This window comes from Anolis carolinensis, chromosome 5 (genome assembly GCF_035594765.1).
Source record: "Anolis carolinensis isolate JA03-04 chromosome 5, rAnoCar3.1.pri, whole genome shotgun sequence".
Classification (NCBI taxonomy): Eukaryota; Metazoa; Chordata; class Lepidosauria; order Squamata; family Dactyloidae; genus Anolis; species Anolis carolinensis.
The window spans coordinates 25790351-25809235 of NC_085845.1; the positions used below are offsets into that span (position 1 = coordinate 25790351).

An 18885-nucleotide genomic window follows, 5' to 3' on the forward strand; every position below is an offset into this window, starting at 1 on the left:
ATCCATCATTGTTTGAAATCCACAGTGCTCTCTGGGTGTCCGTGAACTACAACTCCAAAACTCAAGCTCGCCAAAACCTTCCAGTGTTTTCTGTTGGTCATGGCAGTTCTGTGTGCCCATCATTGGTGGAGTTCTGAATGTTCTTTGATTGTAGGTGAACTATAAATCCCAGCAACTGCAACTCCCAAATGCCAAGATCTATTTTCCCCCAAACTCCACTAGTGTTCACATTTGGCCATATTGAGTATTCATGCCGAGTTTGGTGAACTATAAATCTCAGCAACTACAACTCCCAAATGACAAAATCAATCCCACACAACCTTATCAGTATTCAAATTTGGGCCCATGGGGTATTATTTGTGCCAAATTTAGTCCAGTGAATGAAAATACATCCTCCATATCAGATGTTTAAATTAGGATTCAGAACAGTAGCAAAATGGCAATTATGAAGTAGCAAGGAAAGTAATTTTATGGTTGGGGGTCACCACAACATGAGGAATTGTATTAAGGGGTGAAGGCATTAGGAAGGTTGAGGAAAGAAAGCTCCCTCAGGTTGCTTCCGTGTGAAGGCCTGAGAGAGCAAAGCAACGCAAGCGCTTTGAGGCCTTCTTGACTACTGCTGCTGCTTCTCTTCTTCTGCCTTCCTTCTTTCCTTCCTTTCTCGTCTTCCTTCTTTCCCCCGCTTGCTGCTTCTCACCCACGTCAGTGGGAATTTCCAGCGAGGAAGTGAGAGGGCGTGGAGGCGGGGAGGGAAGGCGGGCGGCGTGTTTCTTCCGCGGAGGGAGGTCGCACTTGGCGGGAGTCGCCTGCCTCGTCCCCTCCTCTTCCTCGCCTGGTCGCTTTCCTTTCATTTCGCTTTCACGCCAACGACCAAGCCCGAAACAGCCGGGCTGCTCCAATCTCTCTCTCCGTCCCTGGCTCCAGGCGTCTCCTTCAGCTCCTTGCTGCCTCTTTTTGTGGTATTTTTGAGTCCAAGAAGGCGCCTCTCGTCGCGCTCCTTTCACCTCAAACCAAGAATATCCTGGAGTTCAAGAAGACCCTTTCCAAGTCCTGAGGTGAGTGATGTTCAGAGAATACAACAGGCCACTTGACTGAGTGGTATTTAATATTATAATTTGGTGTTTCGTTATTATTATTATTATTATTATTATTTCCAAATCTTGAGGTGACTGATGTTCAGGGAATACAACAGGCCACTTGACTGAGTGGCGTTTAATATTATGATCTGGTGTTTCAATATTATTATTGTTATTATTATTATTTCCAAATCCTGAGGTGACTGATGTTCAGGGAATACAACAGGCCACTTGACTGAGTGGCGTTTAATATTATGATCTGGTGTTTCAATACAGTAGAGTCTCACTAATCCAAGCCTCGCTTATCCAAGCTTCTGGATAATCCAAGCCATTTTTGTAGTCAATGTTTTCAATATATCGTGATATTTTGGTGCTAAATTCATAAATACAGTAATTACAACATAACATTACTGCGTATTGAACTACTTTTTCTGTCAAATTTGTTGTATAACATGAAGTTTTGGTGCTTAATTTGTAAAATCATAACCTAATTTGATGTTTAATAGGCTTTTCCTTAATCCCTCATTATCCAAGTTATTCGCTTATCCAAGCTTCTGCCGGCCCGTTTAGCTTGGATAAGTGAGACTCTACTGTATTATTATTGTTATTATTATTATTTCCAAATCCTGAGGTGACTGATGTTCAGGGAATACAACAGGCCACTTGACTGAGTGGTGTTTAATATTATGATTTGGTGTTTCAATATTATTATTATTATTATTATTATTATTTCCAAATCCTGAGGTGACTGATGTGGAGGAAACGTAACAGGCCACCTGACTGAGTGGTGTTTAATATTATGATTTGGTGTTTCATTATTATTATTATTATTATTATTATTATTTCCAAATCCTGAGGTGACTGATGTTCAGGGAATGCAACAGGCCACTTGACTGAGTGGTGTTTAATATTATGATTTGGTGTTTCAATATTATTATTATTATTTTCAAATCCTGAGGTGACTGATGTGGAGGAAATGTAACAGGCCACCTGACTGAGTTGTGTTTTAATATTACAGTAGAGTCTCACTTATCCAAGCTAAACGGGCCGGCAGAAGCTTGGATAAGCGAATATCTTGGACAATAAGGAGGGATTAAGGAAAAGCCTATTAAACATCAAATAAGGTTATGATTTTACAAATTAAGCACCAAAACATCATGTTGTACAACAAATTTGACAGAAAAAGTAGTTCAATACGCAGTAATTACTGTATTTATGAATTTAGCACCAAAATATCATGATATATTGAAAACATTGACTACAAAAATGGCTTGGATAATCCAGAAACTTGGATAAGCGAGGCGTGGATAAGTGAGACTCTACTGTATTATGATTTGGTGTTTCATTATTATTATTACTATTATTATTTCCAAATCCTGAGGTGATTGATGTGGAGGAAATGTAACAGGCCATCTGATTGAGTTGTGCTTTAATATTATTTGGTGTTTTAATATTCTTATTTGGTGTATTGTTGTTATTATTTCCAAGTCCTGAGGTGAGAGATGTGGAGGGAATATAACAGGCCACCACATTAAGTTGTGTTTTAATATTATTTCGTGTTTTAATATTCTTATTTGATTTATTAATTTATTGACACAAAGACATAGTATGGCATAGTTGTTGTTGATGTTGTTGTTGTTATTATTATTATTATTATTATTATTATTATTTCCAAGTCCTGAAGTGATTGATGTGGAGGGAATATAACAGGTCACCAGATTGAGTGATATTATTTCCTGATCCTGTGGTGAGTGATGTCCAGAGAATCGGCCACCTGACTGAAGTGTTTCAATATGATTTGGTGTTTTAAAATTATTATTGACACAACAACATAGTCTGACACAGTAAACAAGATAGATATCACAGAATCACAAGTCGAGCACTTCCCAAGCATTTAGGACTGTGTGATGTATTATTATTATTATTATTATTATTATTATTATTATTATTATTATTATTATTTCCAAGTCCTGAAGTGAGTGATGTGGAGAGAATATAACAGGCCACCACATTAAGTTGTGTTTTAATATTATTTGGTGTTTTAATATTCTTATTTGGTGTATTATTATTTCCAAGTCCTGTGGTGAGTGATGTCCAGGGAATATAACAGGCCACCACATTGAGTTGTGTTATTATTATTATTATTATTATTATTATTATTATTATTATTATTATTTACAAGCCCTGAGGTGAGCGATGACCAGGGAATATAACAGGTCACCCGATTGAGTTGTGCTTTAATACTATTTGGTGTCTTAATATTCTTATTTGGTGTATTATTATTATTATTATTATTATTATTATTATTATTATTATTATTTCTAAGTCCTGACGTGAGTGATGTCGAGGGAATATAACAGGTTACCTGATTGAGTTGTGTTTTAATATTATTTGGTGTTTTAATATTCTTATTTGGTGTATTATTATTACTGTATTATTATTTCCAAGTCCTGAGGTGAGTAATGTGGAGGCAATATAGCAGGCCACCTGATTGAGTTGTATTTTAATATTATTTAGCGTTTTAATAATCTTATTTACTGTATTATTATTTCCAAGTCCTGAAGTTGTGTTTTAATATTATTATTTGATTTATTATAATTATAATTATTATTTCCAAGACCTGAGGTGAGTGATGACCAGGGAATATAACAGGCCACCTGATTGAGTTGTGTTTTAATATTATGATTTGATATTTTAATATTATTTTCATATTATTATTATTTCCATGTCCTGAGGTGAATGATCTCCAGGGAATATGACAGGCCACCTGATTGAGTTGTGTTTTCATATTATGATTTGGTTTTTATTATTATTATTATTATTATTATTATTATTATTATTATTATTTCCAAGTCCTGAGGTGAGGGATGTCCAGGGAATACACAGTTCACCTGATTGAGTTGTGTTTTAATATTATGATTTGGTGTCTTAATATTGTTATTATTGTTATTATTTCAAAGTCCTAAGGTGAGCGATGACCAGGGAATATAACAGGCCACCTGATTGAGTTGTATTTTAATATTATTTGGTGTTCTAATATTATTATTTGGTGTTTTAATATTATTAATATTATTATTTGATGTTTTAGTATTATTCCCATTTTACAGATTTATTTGTACATAACACAGCACACCCTATAAAATGGGAATAATAGGAAAATATCATATAATAATATTAATAACTTTATTATTATTCTCATTATTTTGTTTTTAAATATTTTCATTTTATTGTATTATTATTAATAATATTTGGTGTTTTAATATTATTTAATGTTTTGGTGTTATTATTTGGTTTTTTGATGTTATTTGTATTGTATTTATAAATAATTATTAATATTATTTGGTGTTTTGATGTTATTATTTTTATTTTTATTAATAATAATATTTGGTGCTATATTGTTCTTATTACTATTATCAATATTATTTGGTGTTTTAATACTATTTGCGATTTCAGATAAAACCTTGGGTGCATCATTCCCATTTAGAATTAGTAGTTTGATACTGGTTTAACTGCTATGGAATCCTGGGGTTGGCGCCAGAACTCTCCGACAGAGAAGGGCAAATAGCTTGCCAAACTACAGATCCCAGGGTGCATTTACATTGTAGAATTAATGCTGTTTGACACCACTTTAACTGCCATAGCTCAATGCTATGGGAACCTGGGAGTTGCAGTTTTCCAAGCTCATTTCCTGGTGCTTCTTCAAACTACAAATCCCAGGATTCCATTAAGCCATGGCAGTTAAAGTATTGCTAATTAATGCAGTTTGATACCATTTTAACAGCCACGGCTCAGTGCTATGTACTCATGGAGCTTGTAGTTTTACAAAGCTTCTTTGCCAAAGAGTGCTGGTGCTTCACCAAACTACAACTCCCACAATTCCATAGCATTGAGCCAAGGCAATTAAAGTGGCAAGAAGGGTTAAAACAGGAGGTGTTTTCTCTTTCCTTTCATATGAGTTCCTTGGTTTGCTTTCTTCCTGCAAATTCAGAGAATTGGCCCATTGTGCCCTTTCGAGACTTGCAGATTTATGGTGTGTCTTTGAATGACTAAAAGCAATGAGCTTCACAAAAAGGTAGGGAAAGCCTCTGAAAATGTGGAGCTGTCCACACATGCTTTCTCCACCCACCACAGATTCCATTTTCCATTGTGGATTTGACACAATATTGTATTTAAGGAGGTTGTTATTGTCTGTGTTCAAGGGTTTTTCTTGACAAGATTTGTTCAGAAGGGGCTTTTGCTTATGAGGCTGAGAGAGTGTGGCCTCCCCAAGGTCACCCAGTCAGTTTTCACAGTCCAGCAGAAATTTAAACCCAGATCTCTAGCATCCTAGAGTGCACAGAATTAATGCAGTTTGACACTCCTTTAACTGTTTTAGCTCAATTCTATGGAAATATGAGAGTTGTAGCTTTACCAGGTCTTTTCTGCCAAAGAGTGCCAGTGTCTCACCAAACTACATCTCCTAGGATTCTATAGCATGAAACCAGGGCAAGTAATTGGTGTCAAACATCTTTATTTCTACAATTTAGATGTATTCTAAAACCAGAGTGCAAACCGTTACACCACACTGGCTGTCATTTAAAGGGGGGATTAAATATATAAACCCCAGCACAAAAGTATCAAGACTTGGTGGACATTGTCTTTTTATTTTATTTCAACTGGGCTGGACCTTTGGAAAATTATAAATAAGTTCTGCATTTTCTCTTTCTCCCTTCTCTGCATGTACTTTGGTGTTTCGTAGCCCTTTCAACTTCCTCATTCCTGTTCGGTCTAACAAGATGCAACTTCTTGTGTATGAATTGAGAAAGTGGTGCTAGAACTTGAGGAGAGTCATGCACCTGGAAAGACCTATTGTCAATAGTGCAACCTTGGAATATTATTGGCCCTTCTGATGTTGGCAAGACACCTATGTATTTTCTGTACTTATATCAAAAAGCTCATGTTCAACTGGTGAGACCTCTTCACCACTTCCTCTCTGTTCCAGGAAAAGCGTCACCCGTTAGATGATGGTTTATCAAAATTGGCGTTGGAGCTCTGTCAGGTAGAAAATTGGCAATACCCCCTACTCTCACACACTTTACACCTGTCTTGGAAATAAGAACAAGTCCCCATCTTTAGAATGAAAAGGAAAAGAAAAGACAGTTTCTAACTGCAGAGTGAAAAAGGAGCACCAAAGATCAGATCTGCAATATATTAATAAGAGTTTGAGAGCATGTACAGAGGATGCCTTGTTATCTGAGAGGAAGAAAATGAAATTAACTCCTAAAGAGTTTGACTTCTGGTTGGATTTGTGTCCCAATAATATTTTAAGAATTACTCCCTCTGAGATGAGATGCTTGCATTATCTGTAATTGTAGGACCAATGGCTGGTCAAGCACTAAACACCTGTTTGATTTTTTTAATGTGTCAGAAGTTACTTGAGAATGCTGCAAATCGCTTCTGGTGCGAGAGACTCAGTCATCTACAGAGATGTTGCCCAGGGGACGCCTGGATGTATTACCATCCTGTGGGAGGCTTCTTTCATGTCCCCGCATGGGAAGCTGGGGCTGACAGATGGGAGCTTATCCCGTCTCACAGATTCTTACTGCCAACCTTCAGGTCAGCTGTTCAGCCGACACAATGGTTTAACCCCTTGCGCCACCATGGTTCCTACTTGTTTGATATATTTCAAAAATATACTATTAGATATCAAATGGGAATAGTATTTTTAGGAGTCAGGGTTAACACACCATAAATTGAGTATTCTCAGGCTGTTAAGACATTTCTTCATCTCTTGATTATGGTGTTGTTTCATGCTGTGATGATCTGACAATTTAGTTTCCAACTTGTACCATCCATGTGTTGTATAAATAGAAAAAATAATTAACTTGTGATGTGAAAACCAAGATAGAATAGATATAGACGCACAAGTTCTGAAATATTGACTGTTATAACTGTTAAATTTCCAAGAGTTTGGGGGAATTTGTTATTGAGTTTTTGTGGATTTGTCCCTAGATACCTTGGAGACACAGAAACAAAAGAAGTTAAACTTGTCCTGTCAATGTAGTTTATCCCTTTTGCTTCTCCATGACTGCTGTGTGCTGAGTTGCAAGATTAGAATGTGATTTCTTTAGCAGCCTTTTAATAAGATAAGAATACTATTGATATTCACTAGGGTGTTTTTAAAAATTAATGACAGATGTTGTCAGTTGACATACATCCAGTAAGATTATGCAATTTTAGAATTTCCCAGTTTTCAGTAATGTCCAGTATCATATTTGTTGTGGAAAGCCATTCTGGTAAAAAATATATTTACATGGGTCTCTCTGTCAAGACTGCATAAGATTTCACCCTCTTCCTTGGTAATAAGCTACATTTGTTTTTAGTATGATAAAAGGATATTTCAGCTTATACACTTATACACTTTACAAAACATATTTATTATCTTCCTTAAAAGAACCCCACAGTCTGTGGAGAAAACTTAAGTTTTTAAAAAGAGCAAAACACTCAATTGGTGCTAATACTAACAAGTTAATGTTTGGAAAATCAGGGCTAAGCGAAGATAGGTTCTTGATTTTTTTTTTCATTTTTATCAGACAAATTTGGTTTACAAGACTAATTTTCCAAATCATTTAGCAAGAACCTGAATGAACAGTCTGCTCTACTCCCTACAGTTTTTCACTCAGCAGTCAGGGGTATGTGTTATCACAATGAAATGCACCACAAAAAGTCCATCATCATCTGGAGGTTTCTGCCTTGTGTAGTTACATATACACAGTGAAAAAACAAGGGTACCTTTGTTTATACTGACAGTGTGAACTCATAAGGATAGTATTTACAGAAAAAGGCCAGAGCCCAGCAAAAATTTTTTTAACTGTATCTGTCAAATGTCTTTTAGTGGTCAAGAGCAGGTTATAAAAATTTGGCCTTCTCTTGAGATGGTTAGACTTCTATAGATGCTTTAAAAGTGTGTCTGCTACTTATGGCATGTGGCCATAAACTTGCTATCTGCTACCAGTCTGTCTAGTATTTTTTTTCAATGTACAAATATATAATGGCTCCATGTAGCAGATACTTGGAGAATACATTGGAGGAAAATGCTTTTGTGTCATGTTGCAAGCTTTCTGGAAGCAAATGTTAGCACTGCTAGAACTACTTCTTGATGTATGCAATTTGTCATAGTAGAATTAGTCTTGAATACTTGTGAACACTGAGGTTTTTGAGTCATCTTATGCAGATTTAGTTCTTTGGCCAAATATCTTTTGAATATTTTGTCTCTGTTTTTTACTTATAAATCTATCTGGCCATGAATGAATTCCCCTGCATCATGTTATATGCATACTTTCTTCTAGTATGTACAATATATTGGTTTCTTCTTTAATATGGAAGTAGCTGATCAATATGGAAGTAACTAATCAACTGGACACATCAACCTTCGGTGCACTGTGTACCACTGCCACAAACCCCTTAGTTGGTATAGCTCTCCAGCTTTTAATGTAGTTTGGGGTTATCATATCAGAATACATATAGTAGCTATGCCATTATAGCTACCTCTCCCATGCATGATCTCAGGCATTTTTAATACAAAATGTTTCTGTACACAAATGCAGGTTTTTGATGCATTTTTTTCCTCACAAATGAACTTTTTGCAAAAAAAAAGTCATAAATTGTAAGAAACGTTGTGGTTGCTAAGCACACTTTTACCAGAATGTTCAAATGTATTGAGATACCCATTTTAGCAAAGATGAGAAAGCATTTGAGAATATTCTTTATATTCCTGTGTTCTTTGCTGCTTTGATAAAGTAGGGTATTTATTATTATTATTATTATTATTATTATTATTATTATTATTATTATTATTATTATTATTCTGGGGCTATTTTTTCCAGAAGCCTCTTTTTAAATTCATCTTTACTCACAGCATTTCTTTTCCTTGAAGACCGGTTTAACAATATTTTAAAAGTTGTGTGCTTTCTAAGTGATACACTGAAAAGGATAAACTGCTTTGAGTGCTTCTAATCAGAGCTTTTTAAATTTCCTAGAATATTACAGAGAATGTAGGTGTTATACTCAACAGTAAAACACCTTTTTGCACTATTCGTTCAAGATGAACAAACAGAGAGGCTTAAATGCACTCATATCCATATAAAGAGTATCTGAAGTTCTGATGCACAATCCACAATTTGTCTAATAATAAAGATTTATGATGTTATAAGGAAATTATAAAGACATTATCAAATGTTTAGAAGCCTGTATATACATAGGTTGGTGTGTGTGTGTGTGTGTGTGTGTGTAAGATATAGAAGAGTCTTATGAGCTGGGAAGGCCATCTTAATCTTAATGTTGATGTAAGTAGCTGTTGCTTTCTAGATGTTGTGGGACTGCATTCTCATAACTGTTGGCTAAGGGCTATGGAGGGGAGTAGTTGTACTTTATACAGACTTTATTTGATTTATCAAACAGGGTTATACTATATACCGCAATTGGGTAAACTTTCAACAGAATTTAGCTGTCTCTGGTGCTTCCAGGAAAGGCTTTTGTCCTTCAGTTACCCTGCCTAAAACACATAATTTTACAGGGAGTAAAGGCAAAGTCCTCCATGTGTTGCTCTCTGTTCTGCTGACTTAGTGTTTGTTGTTTTTATCAAAGGAAATCTGTTATGGAGTATAAGTCAGAATCAATACAGAAATCATATACCCTCCAACATTTCACAGATGAAAATCAAGGCACATGTGGCCAAGCTAGGTCTGAGTGGTAACGGCAGCAAAAGTTATTGATGAGGAAGAACACATAAGTTAGGAGATGCTGCAGTAGTTTGCTTTTCTTGAGCCTACTGGGAAGGTAAAGATGCTAGTCCCTCCACTTCTCTTCCTCTGCTGTATTAAGTCCAAACCAAAATGAAATAGGAGAAGGAGAAAGAAACTGACCTCTTAAAAAACACCTGACAAAATGGTACAGCACTAAAGGAGGACATTTGGAGGGTCTGTGTTTTCCCTGTAAGTATCCATAATCAAATTGAAGGGAAGCGGAGTAGAGAGTAGAGATGTGTGCAGTATTTGTCTAATTTGTTTCGTTTGTGTTTCTGTTTCGTATCGTCCATTTGGATGGCACAAAAGAGAAAGACCTCCAATGAAACAAAAACTGACTCAAGATGAAAGGCAGGCAAGAGCTGTTATCGGCTCCAAGCCTGCCTTTCAGATCAATCAGCTGTAGGCCCTGTGGGGCCTGCAGCCGATTGCCAAGTAAGAAGCGATCCTTACTCAGCACTCAACTGTAAGTCCTGCAAGGCCTGGGTGCCTAGGCCCAAAGTCTGCACCTGTAGGCCGGGAGCTTGAGCCTACGGGAGCAGGCCTTGGGCCTATGCGCCTGGGCCCCGCAGGGCTGGGTGCTAATGGTTACTCGGCAATTGGCAATAGGCCCTGTAAGGCATGGCTAGGCACAGCCCAAAGTCTATGGGTGCAGGCTTTGGGCCTACACACACACGCTTGGTGGGTGGGGGGGGAGAGGTTGGGGGTGGCTGAGTCATCCTATGCCTCCCCCACTCTCCCTTTGCCCGGCTCCTTAGCGGGCATTTGAGTGGTGCTGGCTGGTGCTATTTAAATGATGAAGAATTTTCAGGTATTGATAATTTACATCAGTTAATATAAATAAAATTATGCATTCATTTATGTGCTTCCATCTCATGTTTATTATCAAAACAAAAATTCTGTTGCAGACTTAGAACATTCTACCCAAAGCTTGCATGCTTCCATCTTTTCTTCCTTTTGTTGTTGTTATAGTGTGTCTTCGTCACTTTTGACTTAAGACATCTTAAGATGAATCTATCATGTAGTTTTTTTTGAAAATATTTGTTCAGAGAAGGTGGGTAAAGAATGTAATTGAACTCTAGTCTCCCAGAGTCCTAGTCCAACACCAAAACTATTACACCATGCCACATTTAAATTTAAAATACAGATTGCATGATTTCTTCTGAATAGAAACTAGCTAACAACAACTTCTCCAGAAAATGTTTCATTAATTTCTGTTGCACAGAAGCAGTGAACCTGGCTTAACAGGTTTCTCTGGAAAATTGGCAGTTAACTGTGAAAAGAGGAAAATCTTCCAAAACAGAAGGTTTACAGGCAAGAGTACATTGAAATCACATAGAAAATTGTCTTGTGGATTTCTTTAGAAATTACACTTTGTAAAAGGAAAGAATGCAATTAAGTAAAGGATTTTGCAAGAAATGTATGGATTCTTTCTCCTCCTTCCCTCTCCCCAGACTCCTAAGTGATGAAAAATCTGCAGTAGTGGAATAAAACTTGGTGGTTATTAGGCAAGAGCGTACAAATGTCAGATGTTTGCTTATTTTGTTTTGCATTCCATTCATAATTTAATTCAAATATTTTTATTCTACCAGTTTTCCTGCTTTTAATCTAGTATTTAGTTCAGGGTTTGTTTTGATAATTAGTTTATTAAGCAGTCTTACGTGATACACATGTTAACTTGTTGGGAGGCAATGTCTAGTCTTGCAGATTAATTTTCATTATGCTTTTGGGCACAGTGCAACATGTTGATAATGAACTAAATCTTGCACTTGAGACTGCCTGCTACTACATATAACATAATCTGAAGCTGTTCCAATAATAACACCTATTAGTTTAATCCTAAAAGGCTGTGTTTTAATAGTTCAGAAAAGTTATGAACTTCAAGTCACTAAATCACAAAGCTTCCAGGGATTCTGGGAGCTGTTTTCTAAAAAAGTAACTTTTCCAGTGTGTTCTGTTTCATATGCATTAACAGAGAATCTACACTAAAACATTGTAGTAGTTCAAAACTGCTTTAACTGTACTGATTCTATCCTGCAGAATGTAGTTTGGCAATGAGGTACCCCAGAACTACATAATTAAAAACTGTGGGACTACAATTTCCATGGTTCCATGGGACAGAACAATAACATTGAAACAGGCTATCAAGTTCTGCAACTTTGTATTGTAAATACTGTACAGCCCAAAACTATTTACTACAGGCCGTCCCTAATTTCAGTCTTTTCTTATTTTGTCTTTGAGGGACATGATTTTTTCAGATTTTTATTATTAAAGTTTCATATATAATAGCTATATGCTTAAAGAAAAGAGAAGAATACAAGAGAAATCAGATGCAAGAGTAATTAACACAGGGGAAAGAAATATAGTTAAGAATGAAGAAGTAATAAAAATTCAATTTGACTTTCAACATTTCTAAGACAATTATACAAAACTAAGTAATACAGCTTCTTCAAATATAATTGCCAATTATACACTTCTACTTCTTAAACCAATCTACTGATTATCAAAAAAAAGTCAATATGTTGCTCATAACTTTGCAAATAACATTGAGGAAAGGAAAAGAATTCATTATATGAATTGTAAAAAAAAATTTTCTCTTGTAACAGAATGAATAGAAATGTAATAAAAATATTAAAATTTAACTATACAAATAACAGTTTAAACGTCCTAATCTTTAATAAATATCACTAGTGATTTTTCTCTAATCAAAATTGTTAATTTATCTTTCATTTTCAACAACCGTTCTTTGCTTGTTGGAATAGTTGTGTTCTGTGTGTACAGTACTCTTACTGCTGTGGCCATGCATCATACTCTTGAAAGACATGTTGGAGGTTTTGTTTTGTTTTTTTTTTGTTGTGTTTTTTAAATGTAATGTCTGAGTAGAGCAGCCCTGCATAATTTGCATCCCTCCAGGTGTTTGGACTTTAGCTCCCAAAATGCCTGACTATTGGAGTTGGAAGCTCAAACATCTGGAGGGCCGTAGTTGTGCAGGCCTGGAACAGAACATGAATGACTTGAATTCCTCATGAGAAATACAAATACTGAAATGCCTCTTATTTTGACATGTGGATAGTCATATTTTGACATATGGCATAGTATTTGTATATAGTAGCTCTTGAACACATTCTGCAGTATTTTATTGCTCCTAGAAGGTGTTTGTGTGTGTTTAGGAATATAATTAACCATTTATCAAGGATTAATAGTAGTTGCTCTTGTGTGTTCACAGTGTGAATCTTGCCTCTTTGTTCTGTAGCAATTACTATTTGTCCTCACAAAGTGTGGTCTGCTTATTTTTCTGGCTGATCCCCAGATTAGGTCAAGGACTGTTTTACTAGTACATTATCTTCTCTGAGTCCATGTTCCAGGACTCCTTGTAAATACCTGAAATCATTGGTAATACTGAACCCTATATTTTGGTTATACTTGGGTTAAAAGCATACCATAAGGTCATAATGAAAACCTAGATAGGTCTACAGATGCTTTTGGGGGATTGGAATATGGGTAAGATATGGGTAAGTTAAGCTGTGGATATCAAATTTGTGGATAAGGGAGTTGTCTGTGATACCACTGCGGTGTTACTTTCTGAAGTCAAGCCGCTAGGTAAGGCCAGGTGTAAGGTGTCAACAGCTAGGCCAAAAATAAAATATAATGTCACTATCCTGCTGCCACATCTGACTTTACTAAGGAGCTGGCAAAAATTGATGCTTTCTAAGGGAAGATTCATAGCAGACAAAGGCAGACAAAAGTGATGGGGAAACAGAGGAGAGCTACAAATAGAAGGCACCATTGCCTGGATCACACCATAAAATTCCTTGAATGAGGAATGGTGGTTTCTCAATAAAAGTCTTGTCTGGAAGTATCCACATGTCCTGCTGCTATCAGCATTGTGTTATAATGACTTTAAATCTATGAGTAGGTTAGCAAAGGGTTTAGGTAAGTGGAAGGGTGAAGGAAAGAGGCAGGGATGGAAATAAATGAGTGAGACAATTCAAGAACTGTCTATAGTAGAATCTGTTCGCTGTTCAAGTTTTCATTTTTAATAATGAGGCAACATGGTCTTGTATACTCTTGATAGCCTGAAGAGAGTGTCAAATAGTTCCAGTTTGGTAGTCCCTATAATTAGTAGCCCTGTTGTTGTTACTGTTGTTAATTTTTATATCACCATCAATGTATGTGGCTTCAAATAGTCTTGAATCAATTGCTGAATGATAAAATACCAGATATGTGAGGTTTTCTAAGTAAAATTATTGACCCACATGTATCTTTTATATATGAAATGGGGATTTTAATAAAATACATGTGGAGCCAACAATTGGAGTATACAGAGGAAGGTAGTTAGGCTGATAGAAGTACACCTTAGTTAAAGAAGGATTGCATTTTTAACAGAAAATTTGATACAAGGAAAGAGTGGGAATAGTTTCCTACACCATAAAAAAGAAGAGCAGCTCAACATATTTCAGCAATTTTTTAAATCCACAACTAACAATATCCGCATGTGAAACAGCCATGTAAGGTAAACCTTGCATAAGTAAGCTAAAAATTTTGAATCTTCTAAAGGTCACATGGAGGTTTCTTTCAAAATATAGGCATGGTTTCTTTTCTTTCACCAGCCTCCACTTTCCTTATGGTTTGCGTTTTGGTATCCAAACATCTTTAATATGTTGCTGCAGGCTTTTCTACTTTTCCCTTTTCCCACTGTTTTATTGTAGGAAAAGCTAGAATAGAATACCATTCTTTTCCAGCTCAAGCTTCTGTTGTTTTATTTACTGCGAACACATTGTTGCAACTTGACACTTACAACCTATTTTTCACTAATCCCCCTGCATCATACTAATACTGAAATTGTAGTTCTAGTGGAGAGAGAAAAAGAGGAATTGGGGAACTCAGGCTTGACCAGATTTTTAAAAATTGAACTGTCATTTTACAGGTTGTTCGATTTTAGAACTCTATAGCAAACATTTGGCCTACCACCCTCTTTTCAGGAAAAAAATCACTCAGCTCCTCCCTGGAAGTCTATGTTCTTTAAGTGAACAAATAGAAAGATGCAGTGACGAATTTGAATTCTTTTATGTGTATATATTTCTGCTTACATTCTATAACATGCTAAAAAAAGATGTTGATATAAATAAGACACCTTGAAGCATGAAATTATAGAAGCATGATATTTCATACTTTGGGAAGCACTGATATATAGTTTGGATGGCCTCTATTTTGGGGTGAGGTTTTCTTCCTTCTGTCAGTACAGGCAACATTTTGCATTCATCTATTGCTCACATTTGAATCATACAAAATTACATCTGATTCATCCAGTGATATCAATGTGTTACGGATTTTGGACACAAGTCATGAAGATATTCTCCTATGCAAATTCTATGATTGAAATGTTAGTTGTGGCATGTTAGCTATGCTAGGAACACCTGGAAGTTATGCAAGAGCATTACAGTCAGTTTTCCATATCAATGAATTCAACCTTCTCCCCACCAGATTTTTTTTTCCAAAAGTCAATCCTTGATTTTTCCATTTCATATAAGGGACACAATTTAAGTATGCTGGAAAGCAGTGGTTCCTAACCTTTATTTTGACTAGCGACCACTTTGACCAGGGACCACTCGAACAGGGACCACTTTGACTAGGGACCACTTGATCGAGAACCACATAAACAGAGACTACTCTCCAACATTAGTACCAAAAGGGTTACAAATCAGTTTTTGGTTGACTTTAGATTCGGTTTGGTTATTTTGGGTGGTGATTAAGAAAATTGCATTGGATAGACCACCTCAGCTCTAGTGGCTGATACAGAACATATGCCATCCAGTAGTCGCCATCTGCTTGCCCACAGAAGACCATACTTAATAATCTAAAGCTGATGTGGTCTATCCAATGCAATGGTCAGCTCTGAGGAAAGGAGCGGAAATAAAATAAAGATGAAGGAGGTTTGCAAACTAGATTTTCATTCTCAGGGCGCACTGCTGGGCCGCGACTCATGGGTTGGGAACCACTGCCGTAAAGGACTTGAGCATCCATAGATTTTGGTACCCATCAAGGGTCAATGGAACCAAATTCCAATGACTATTAAGGGTCCACTGTACTGTGCTGTTTGGTGCTCCCTCTCACTTATGCAGAAAGCCTTTCCTTGGGGATTTTGCCTTGGGTTGTTAGAATCAGTTATTGCCAAGTTTCCAGTGAAAGAAAATGTATCTTTGAACTGTTTCTTCATCTGTTTTTTTTGTTTTTTTGTTTTGTTTTTTGTTTTGTTTTTTGTTTTTTGCATCCATGATTAGCTTACTGCAAGGGTGCAGCAATCGTTTATTTAAAGTGCTTACTTCTGAAAGTGAACTTTCATTTCAACTGCTGTAGCTCTGATCCTATCTGAATGTCAAATCCCAGAATGTGTAGTGTGGAGGCCCTTCAATCACCTTTGAGTAGCCTATAGTATTTCTTGCAATGCTATCTTTAATCCTTTTTAAAGCAGTTGGTCTTCCACTTTCATGGGTTCACACTTGTGGTTTTGAGTATTCATGGGTTTGAAGTGCCACTGCCTCCTGAAGTTCGGACTGCCATGTGAACATTGACATGGCAGTTCTGTCCTTGGGGGCAAGGAAGGGGTTGTGTGGGAGACATGCATGCTGCAAGACTTTGTCCCACTAGTATCTCCCTTCCTTGACTAGGCAAAACAGACCCTTGCAGCTGGCAGGAAGAGGAGGAGCTAGCTCTAGTAACCACTTCACTTATCCTCTTCCTGTGTTCTGCAAATCTCTGTTCACCCAGGCAAGTAATGTGCTGAAGGAAACAGGAAATGTGGCACACAGGAAGAGAGGGGTGAACCAGTTCCACTAGATTAATGACTCTGGCCTGGGCAGACTCAGTTCCTCCTCTTTACTCTGTTTGCTGTAAGTCTCTGTTCTGCCCAGCTTTTCCCTTCCTTTCCCAGGTTAAACAGAGACTCATAGCACACAGGTAAGAGGAGAAGCCAGTACTGTGCCATTTCGCTTATCCTGAGATTTTGCCCCTTTTTCATCTTCTTGTGTTCTGCAAATCTCTGTTCTACCTGGGCAAAGAAAGTGAAGTACTGTGGGAATAGGAGCACACAGCACACAGGAAGAAAAGGAAAAACAGATCTGTTGAGGCCAGTTCCTCCTCCTTTACTGGTTTACTGAGTATTTCTGATCCCCTCTGTACCTTCCTCAAGCCATACAGGAAGATAAAAAGGAGCTGGGATCTGCTAGGTAAATTAAATGGTACGTGGGACTGGCTTCTCTTTTCCGCTGGGGTTCACAACGGTGGCATCCTGTTCCCAGTCCCCATCAGAAATATTCACTTTTCCCCACTTTTGCAGCATATCTGCAATCCTAACCCTCATAACTGGAAGAACTATTGTTTTTAAATAAATATAACTTCAAACAGCATGACAGTTTTATCAACTTTAATTTGGCAGTGCTGCTGATCATAATTTCTTATTGGTTAATGAAATCAGCTGTAATTTGGTGTGTGTGTGTGTTAAAAACAAAAACCTTTTAATGAAAAAAAACACGTTGGTGCCTTTGTTCCAAATATATATATATTTTTGACATCAATGGAATACAAAATCTGAAAATCCACAATCCATAATATGTCTGGTCCCAAACATTTTGGATAAAGTACAGTATATTACAATTAAAATAACAATTAAATTGCTACATTCTAGAGATGTTGTCCCTATTTTTTTTCTTTTTCTTGCTTTCTCTTTTTTACTTTACCAGTATTGTAGTTAAAACAAATTGTTTTTCAAATACAGTTGTAGTATTCCCTCCAGATATTGTTATCTTCCCTTCCTCCCCCATTTTATCGATGCATTCACTTTTATTATTTTGTTTTGATTTACAGTATCTGGTTAATTGTTTCAGATCTCAGGATGGCAGATGAAAGTGCTTATCTCTTGGGATTAGGAGATCAAGTGAGTATCTGTCCCAAATGACAGCAATGCGTTAACAGAATATATAAACGTTTGTTATTGGCTACTTATGAAACTAAGACTGTTTGGACATTATGGGAATTACCATATGCAACTTGTAGGCAGGTTTAAAGCCTGTAGTCACAACCAGAATCACTTAGCACCGCACAATGTTGTTGTGAATCTATTTCAAACTAAATCAATTCATGCAAAAGGAATACTTTCCAAAATAAATCCCTGGAAACTCCAATTTTAGGCAACTAAAAGCGATTTGAATAGGTGTTCACAGTTTTTCAACTGGTGCGATAATCTAAAAGTGCTTCTGGAGTGAGTTTGGGGATAGTGACATGCCATTTTGGCCACTTAGTTATTTAACTTCCAGAAAGCAGACTGATGGGATCTCTGGCTGTAAAAATATAACTTCCTGCTTTCATCCCATTAGCTTCCTTTTTTAAAAGCAATGCACAGAAACAGCATAGTTTTGCAGCGTATTCCAGACACTGATATTAATTAAGCATTTCTGTATTGTAGAACTTGTAGGAGTAATTAATTACAAAGCTCCAGTCTATTGAGATTTTGGACTCATGAAGTTACACAATTCTTGGGGAAAAGGCTGGAGCGGGGGGGGGGGGGGGACATGGACGAATAGGGCAATGCACAGACTTCTTGAGGAATGGATTGGTGCAATCAAAACAATGACTATCTTGGGATGCTCCAGCACAAAGCGAGATAGGTTTGCAATGCTAGGACCTGTTTTTAGAGCCTCATGAACTAAAATCCTAAATAGCTGGCAGTGAAAGTAGTTAAAATGTAGTAATTTAACCAGAGACATAATGAGCAAATGAAGCCTTTATAGGTTTGCTTTGTTGCTCTATTCCAGTGGTTCTCAACCTGTGGTTCTCCAGGTGTTTTGGCCTACAAGTCCCAGAAATCCCAGCCAGTTTACCAGCTGTTAGGATTTCTGGGAGTTGAAGACAAAAACATCTGGGGACCCACAAATTGAGAACCACTGCCCTACTCCATTCAGTTACTACTGGAACTGGAAATATGTGGCTCTCCACATGTTCTTGTACTTCAGTTTCCAGCATTCCTTATC

The 18885-nt window shown here is 36.8% G+C and overlaps 1 protein-coding gene across 2 annotated transcripts in view; it reads left to right on the forward strand.

The window, feature by feature from the left end:
* Positions 1–918: 918 nt before the first annotated feature.
* nfkb1 (nuclear factor kappa B subunit 1) overlaps positions 919–18885 on the forward strand; it is a 64449-nt gene continuing 46482 nt past the window's right edge. Inside the window, exons 1-2 of one of the 2 annotated variants that reach the window (XM_062982411.1) lie at positions 919–1055; positions 17743–17792. In XM_062982411.1, the coding sequence (XP_062838481.1) occupies positions 17751–17792 (42 nt within the window). In that variant the 5' untranslated portion in view covers positions 919–1055; positions 17743–17750. Of the gene's footprint in view, positions 1056–3921; positions 3937–17742; positions 17793–18885 lie in introns of those variants that run through there. The other variant, XM_062982412.1, reaches the window with a different exon arrangement.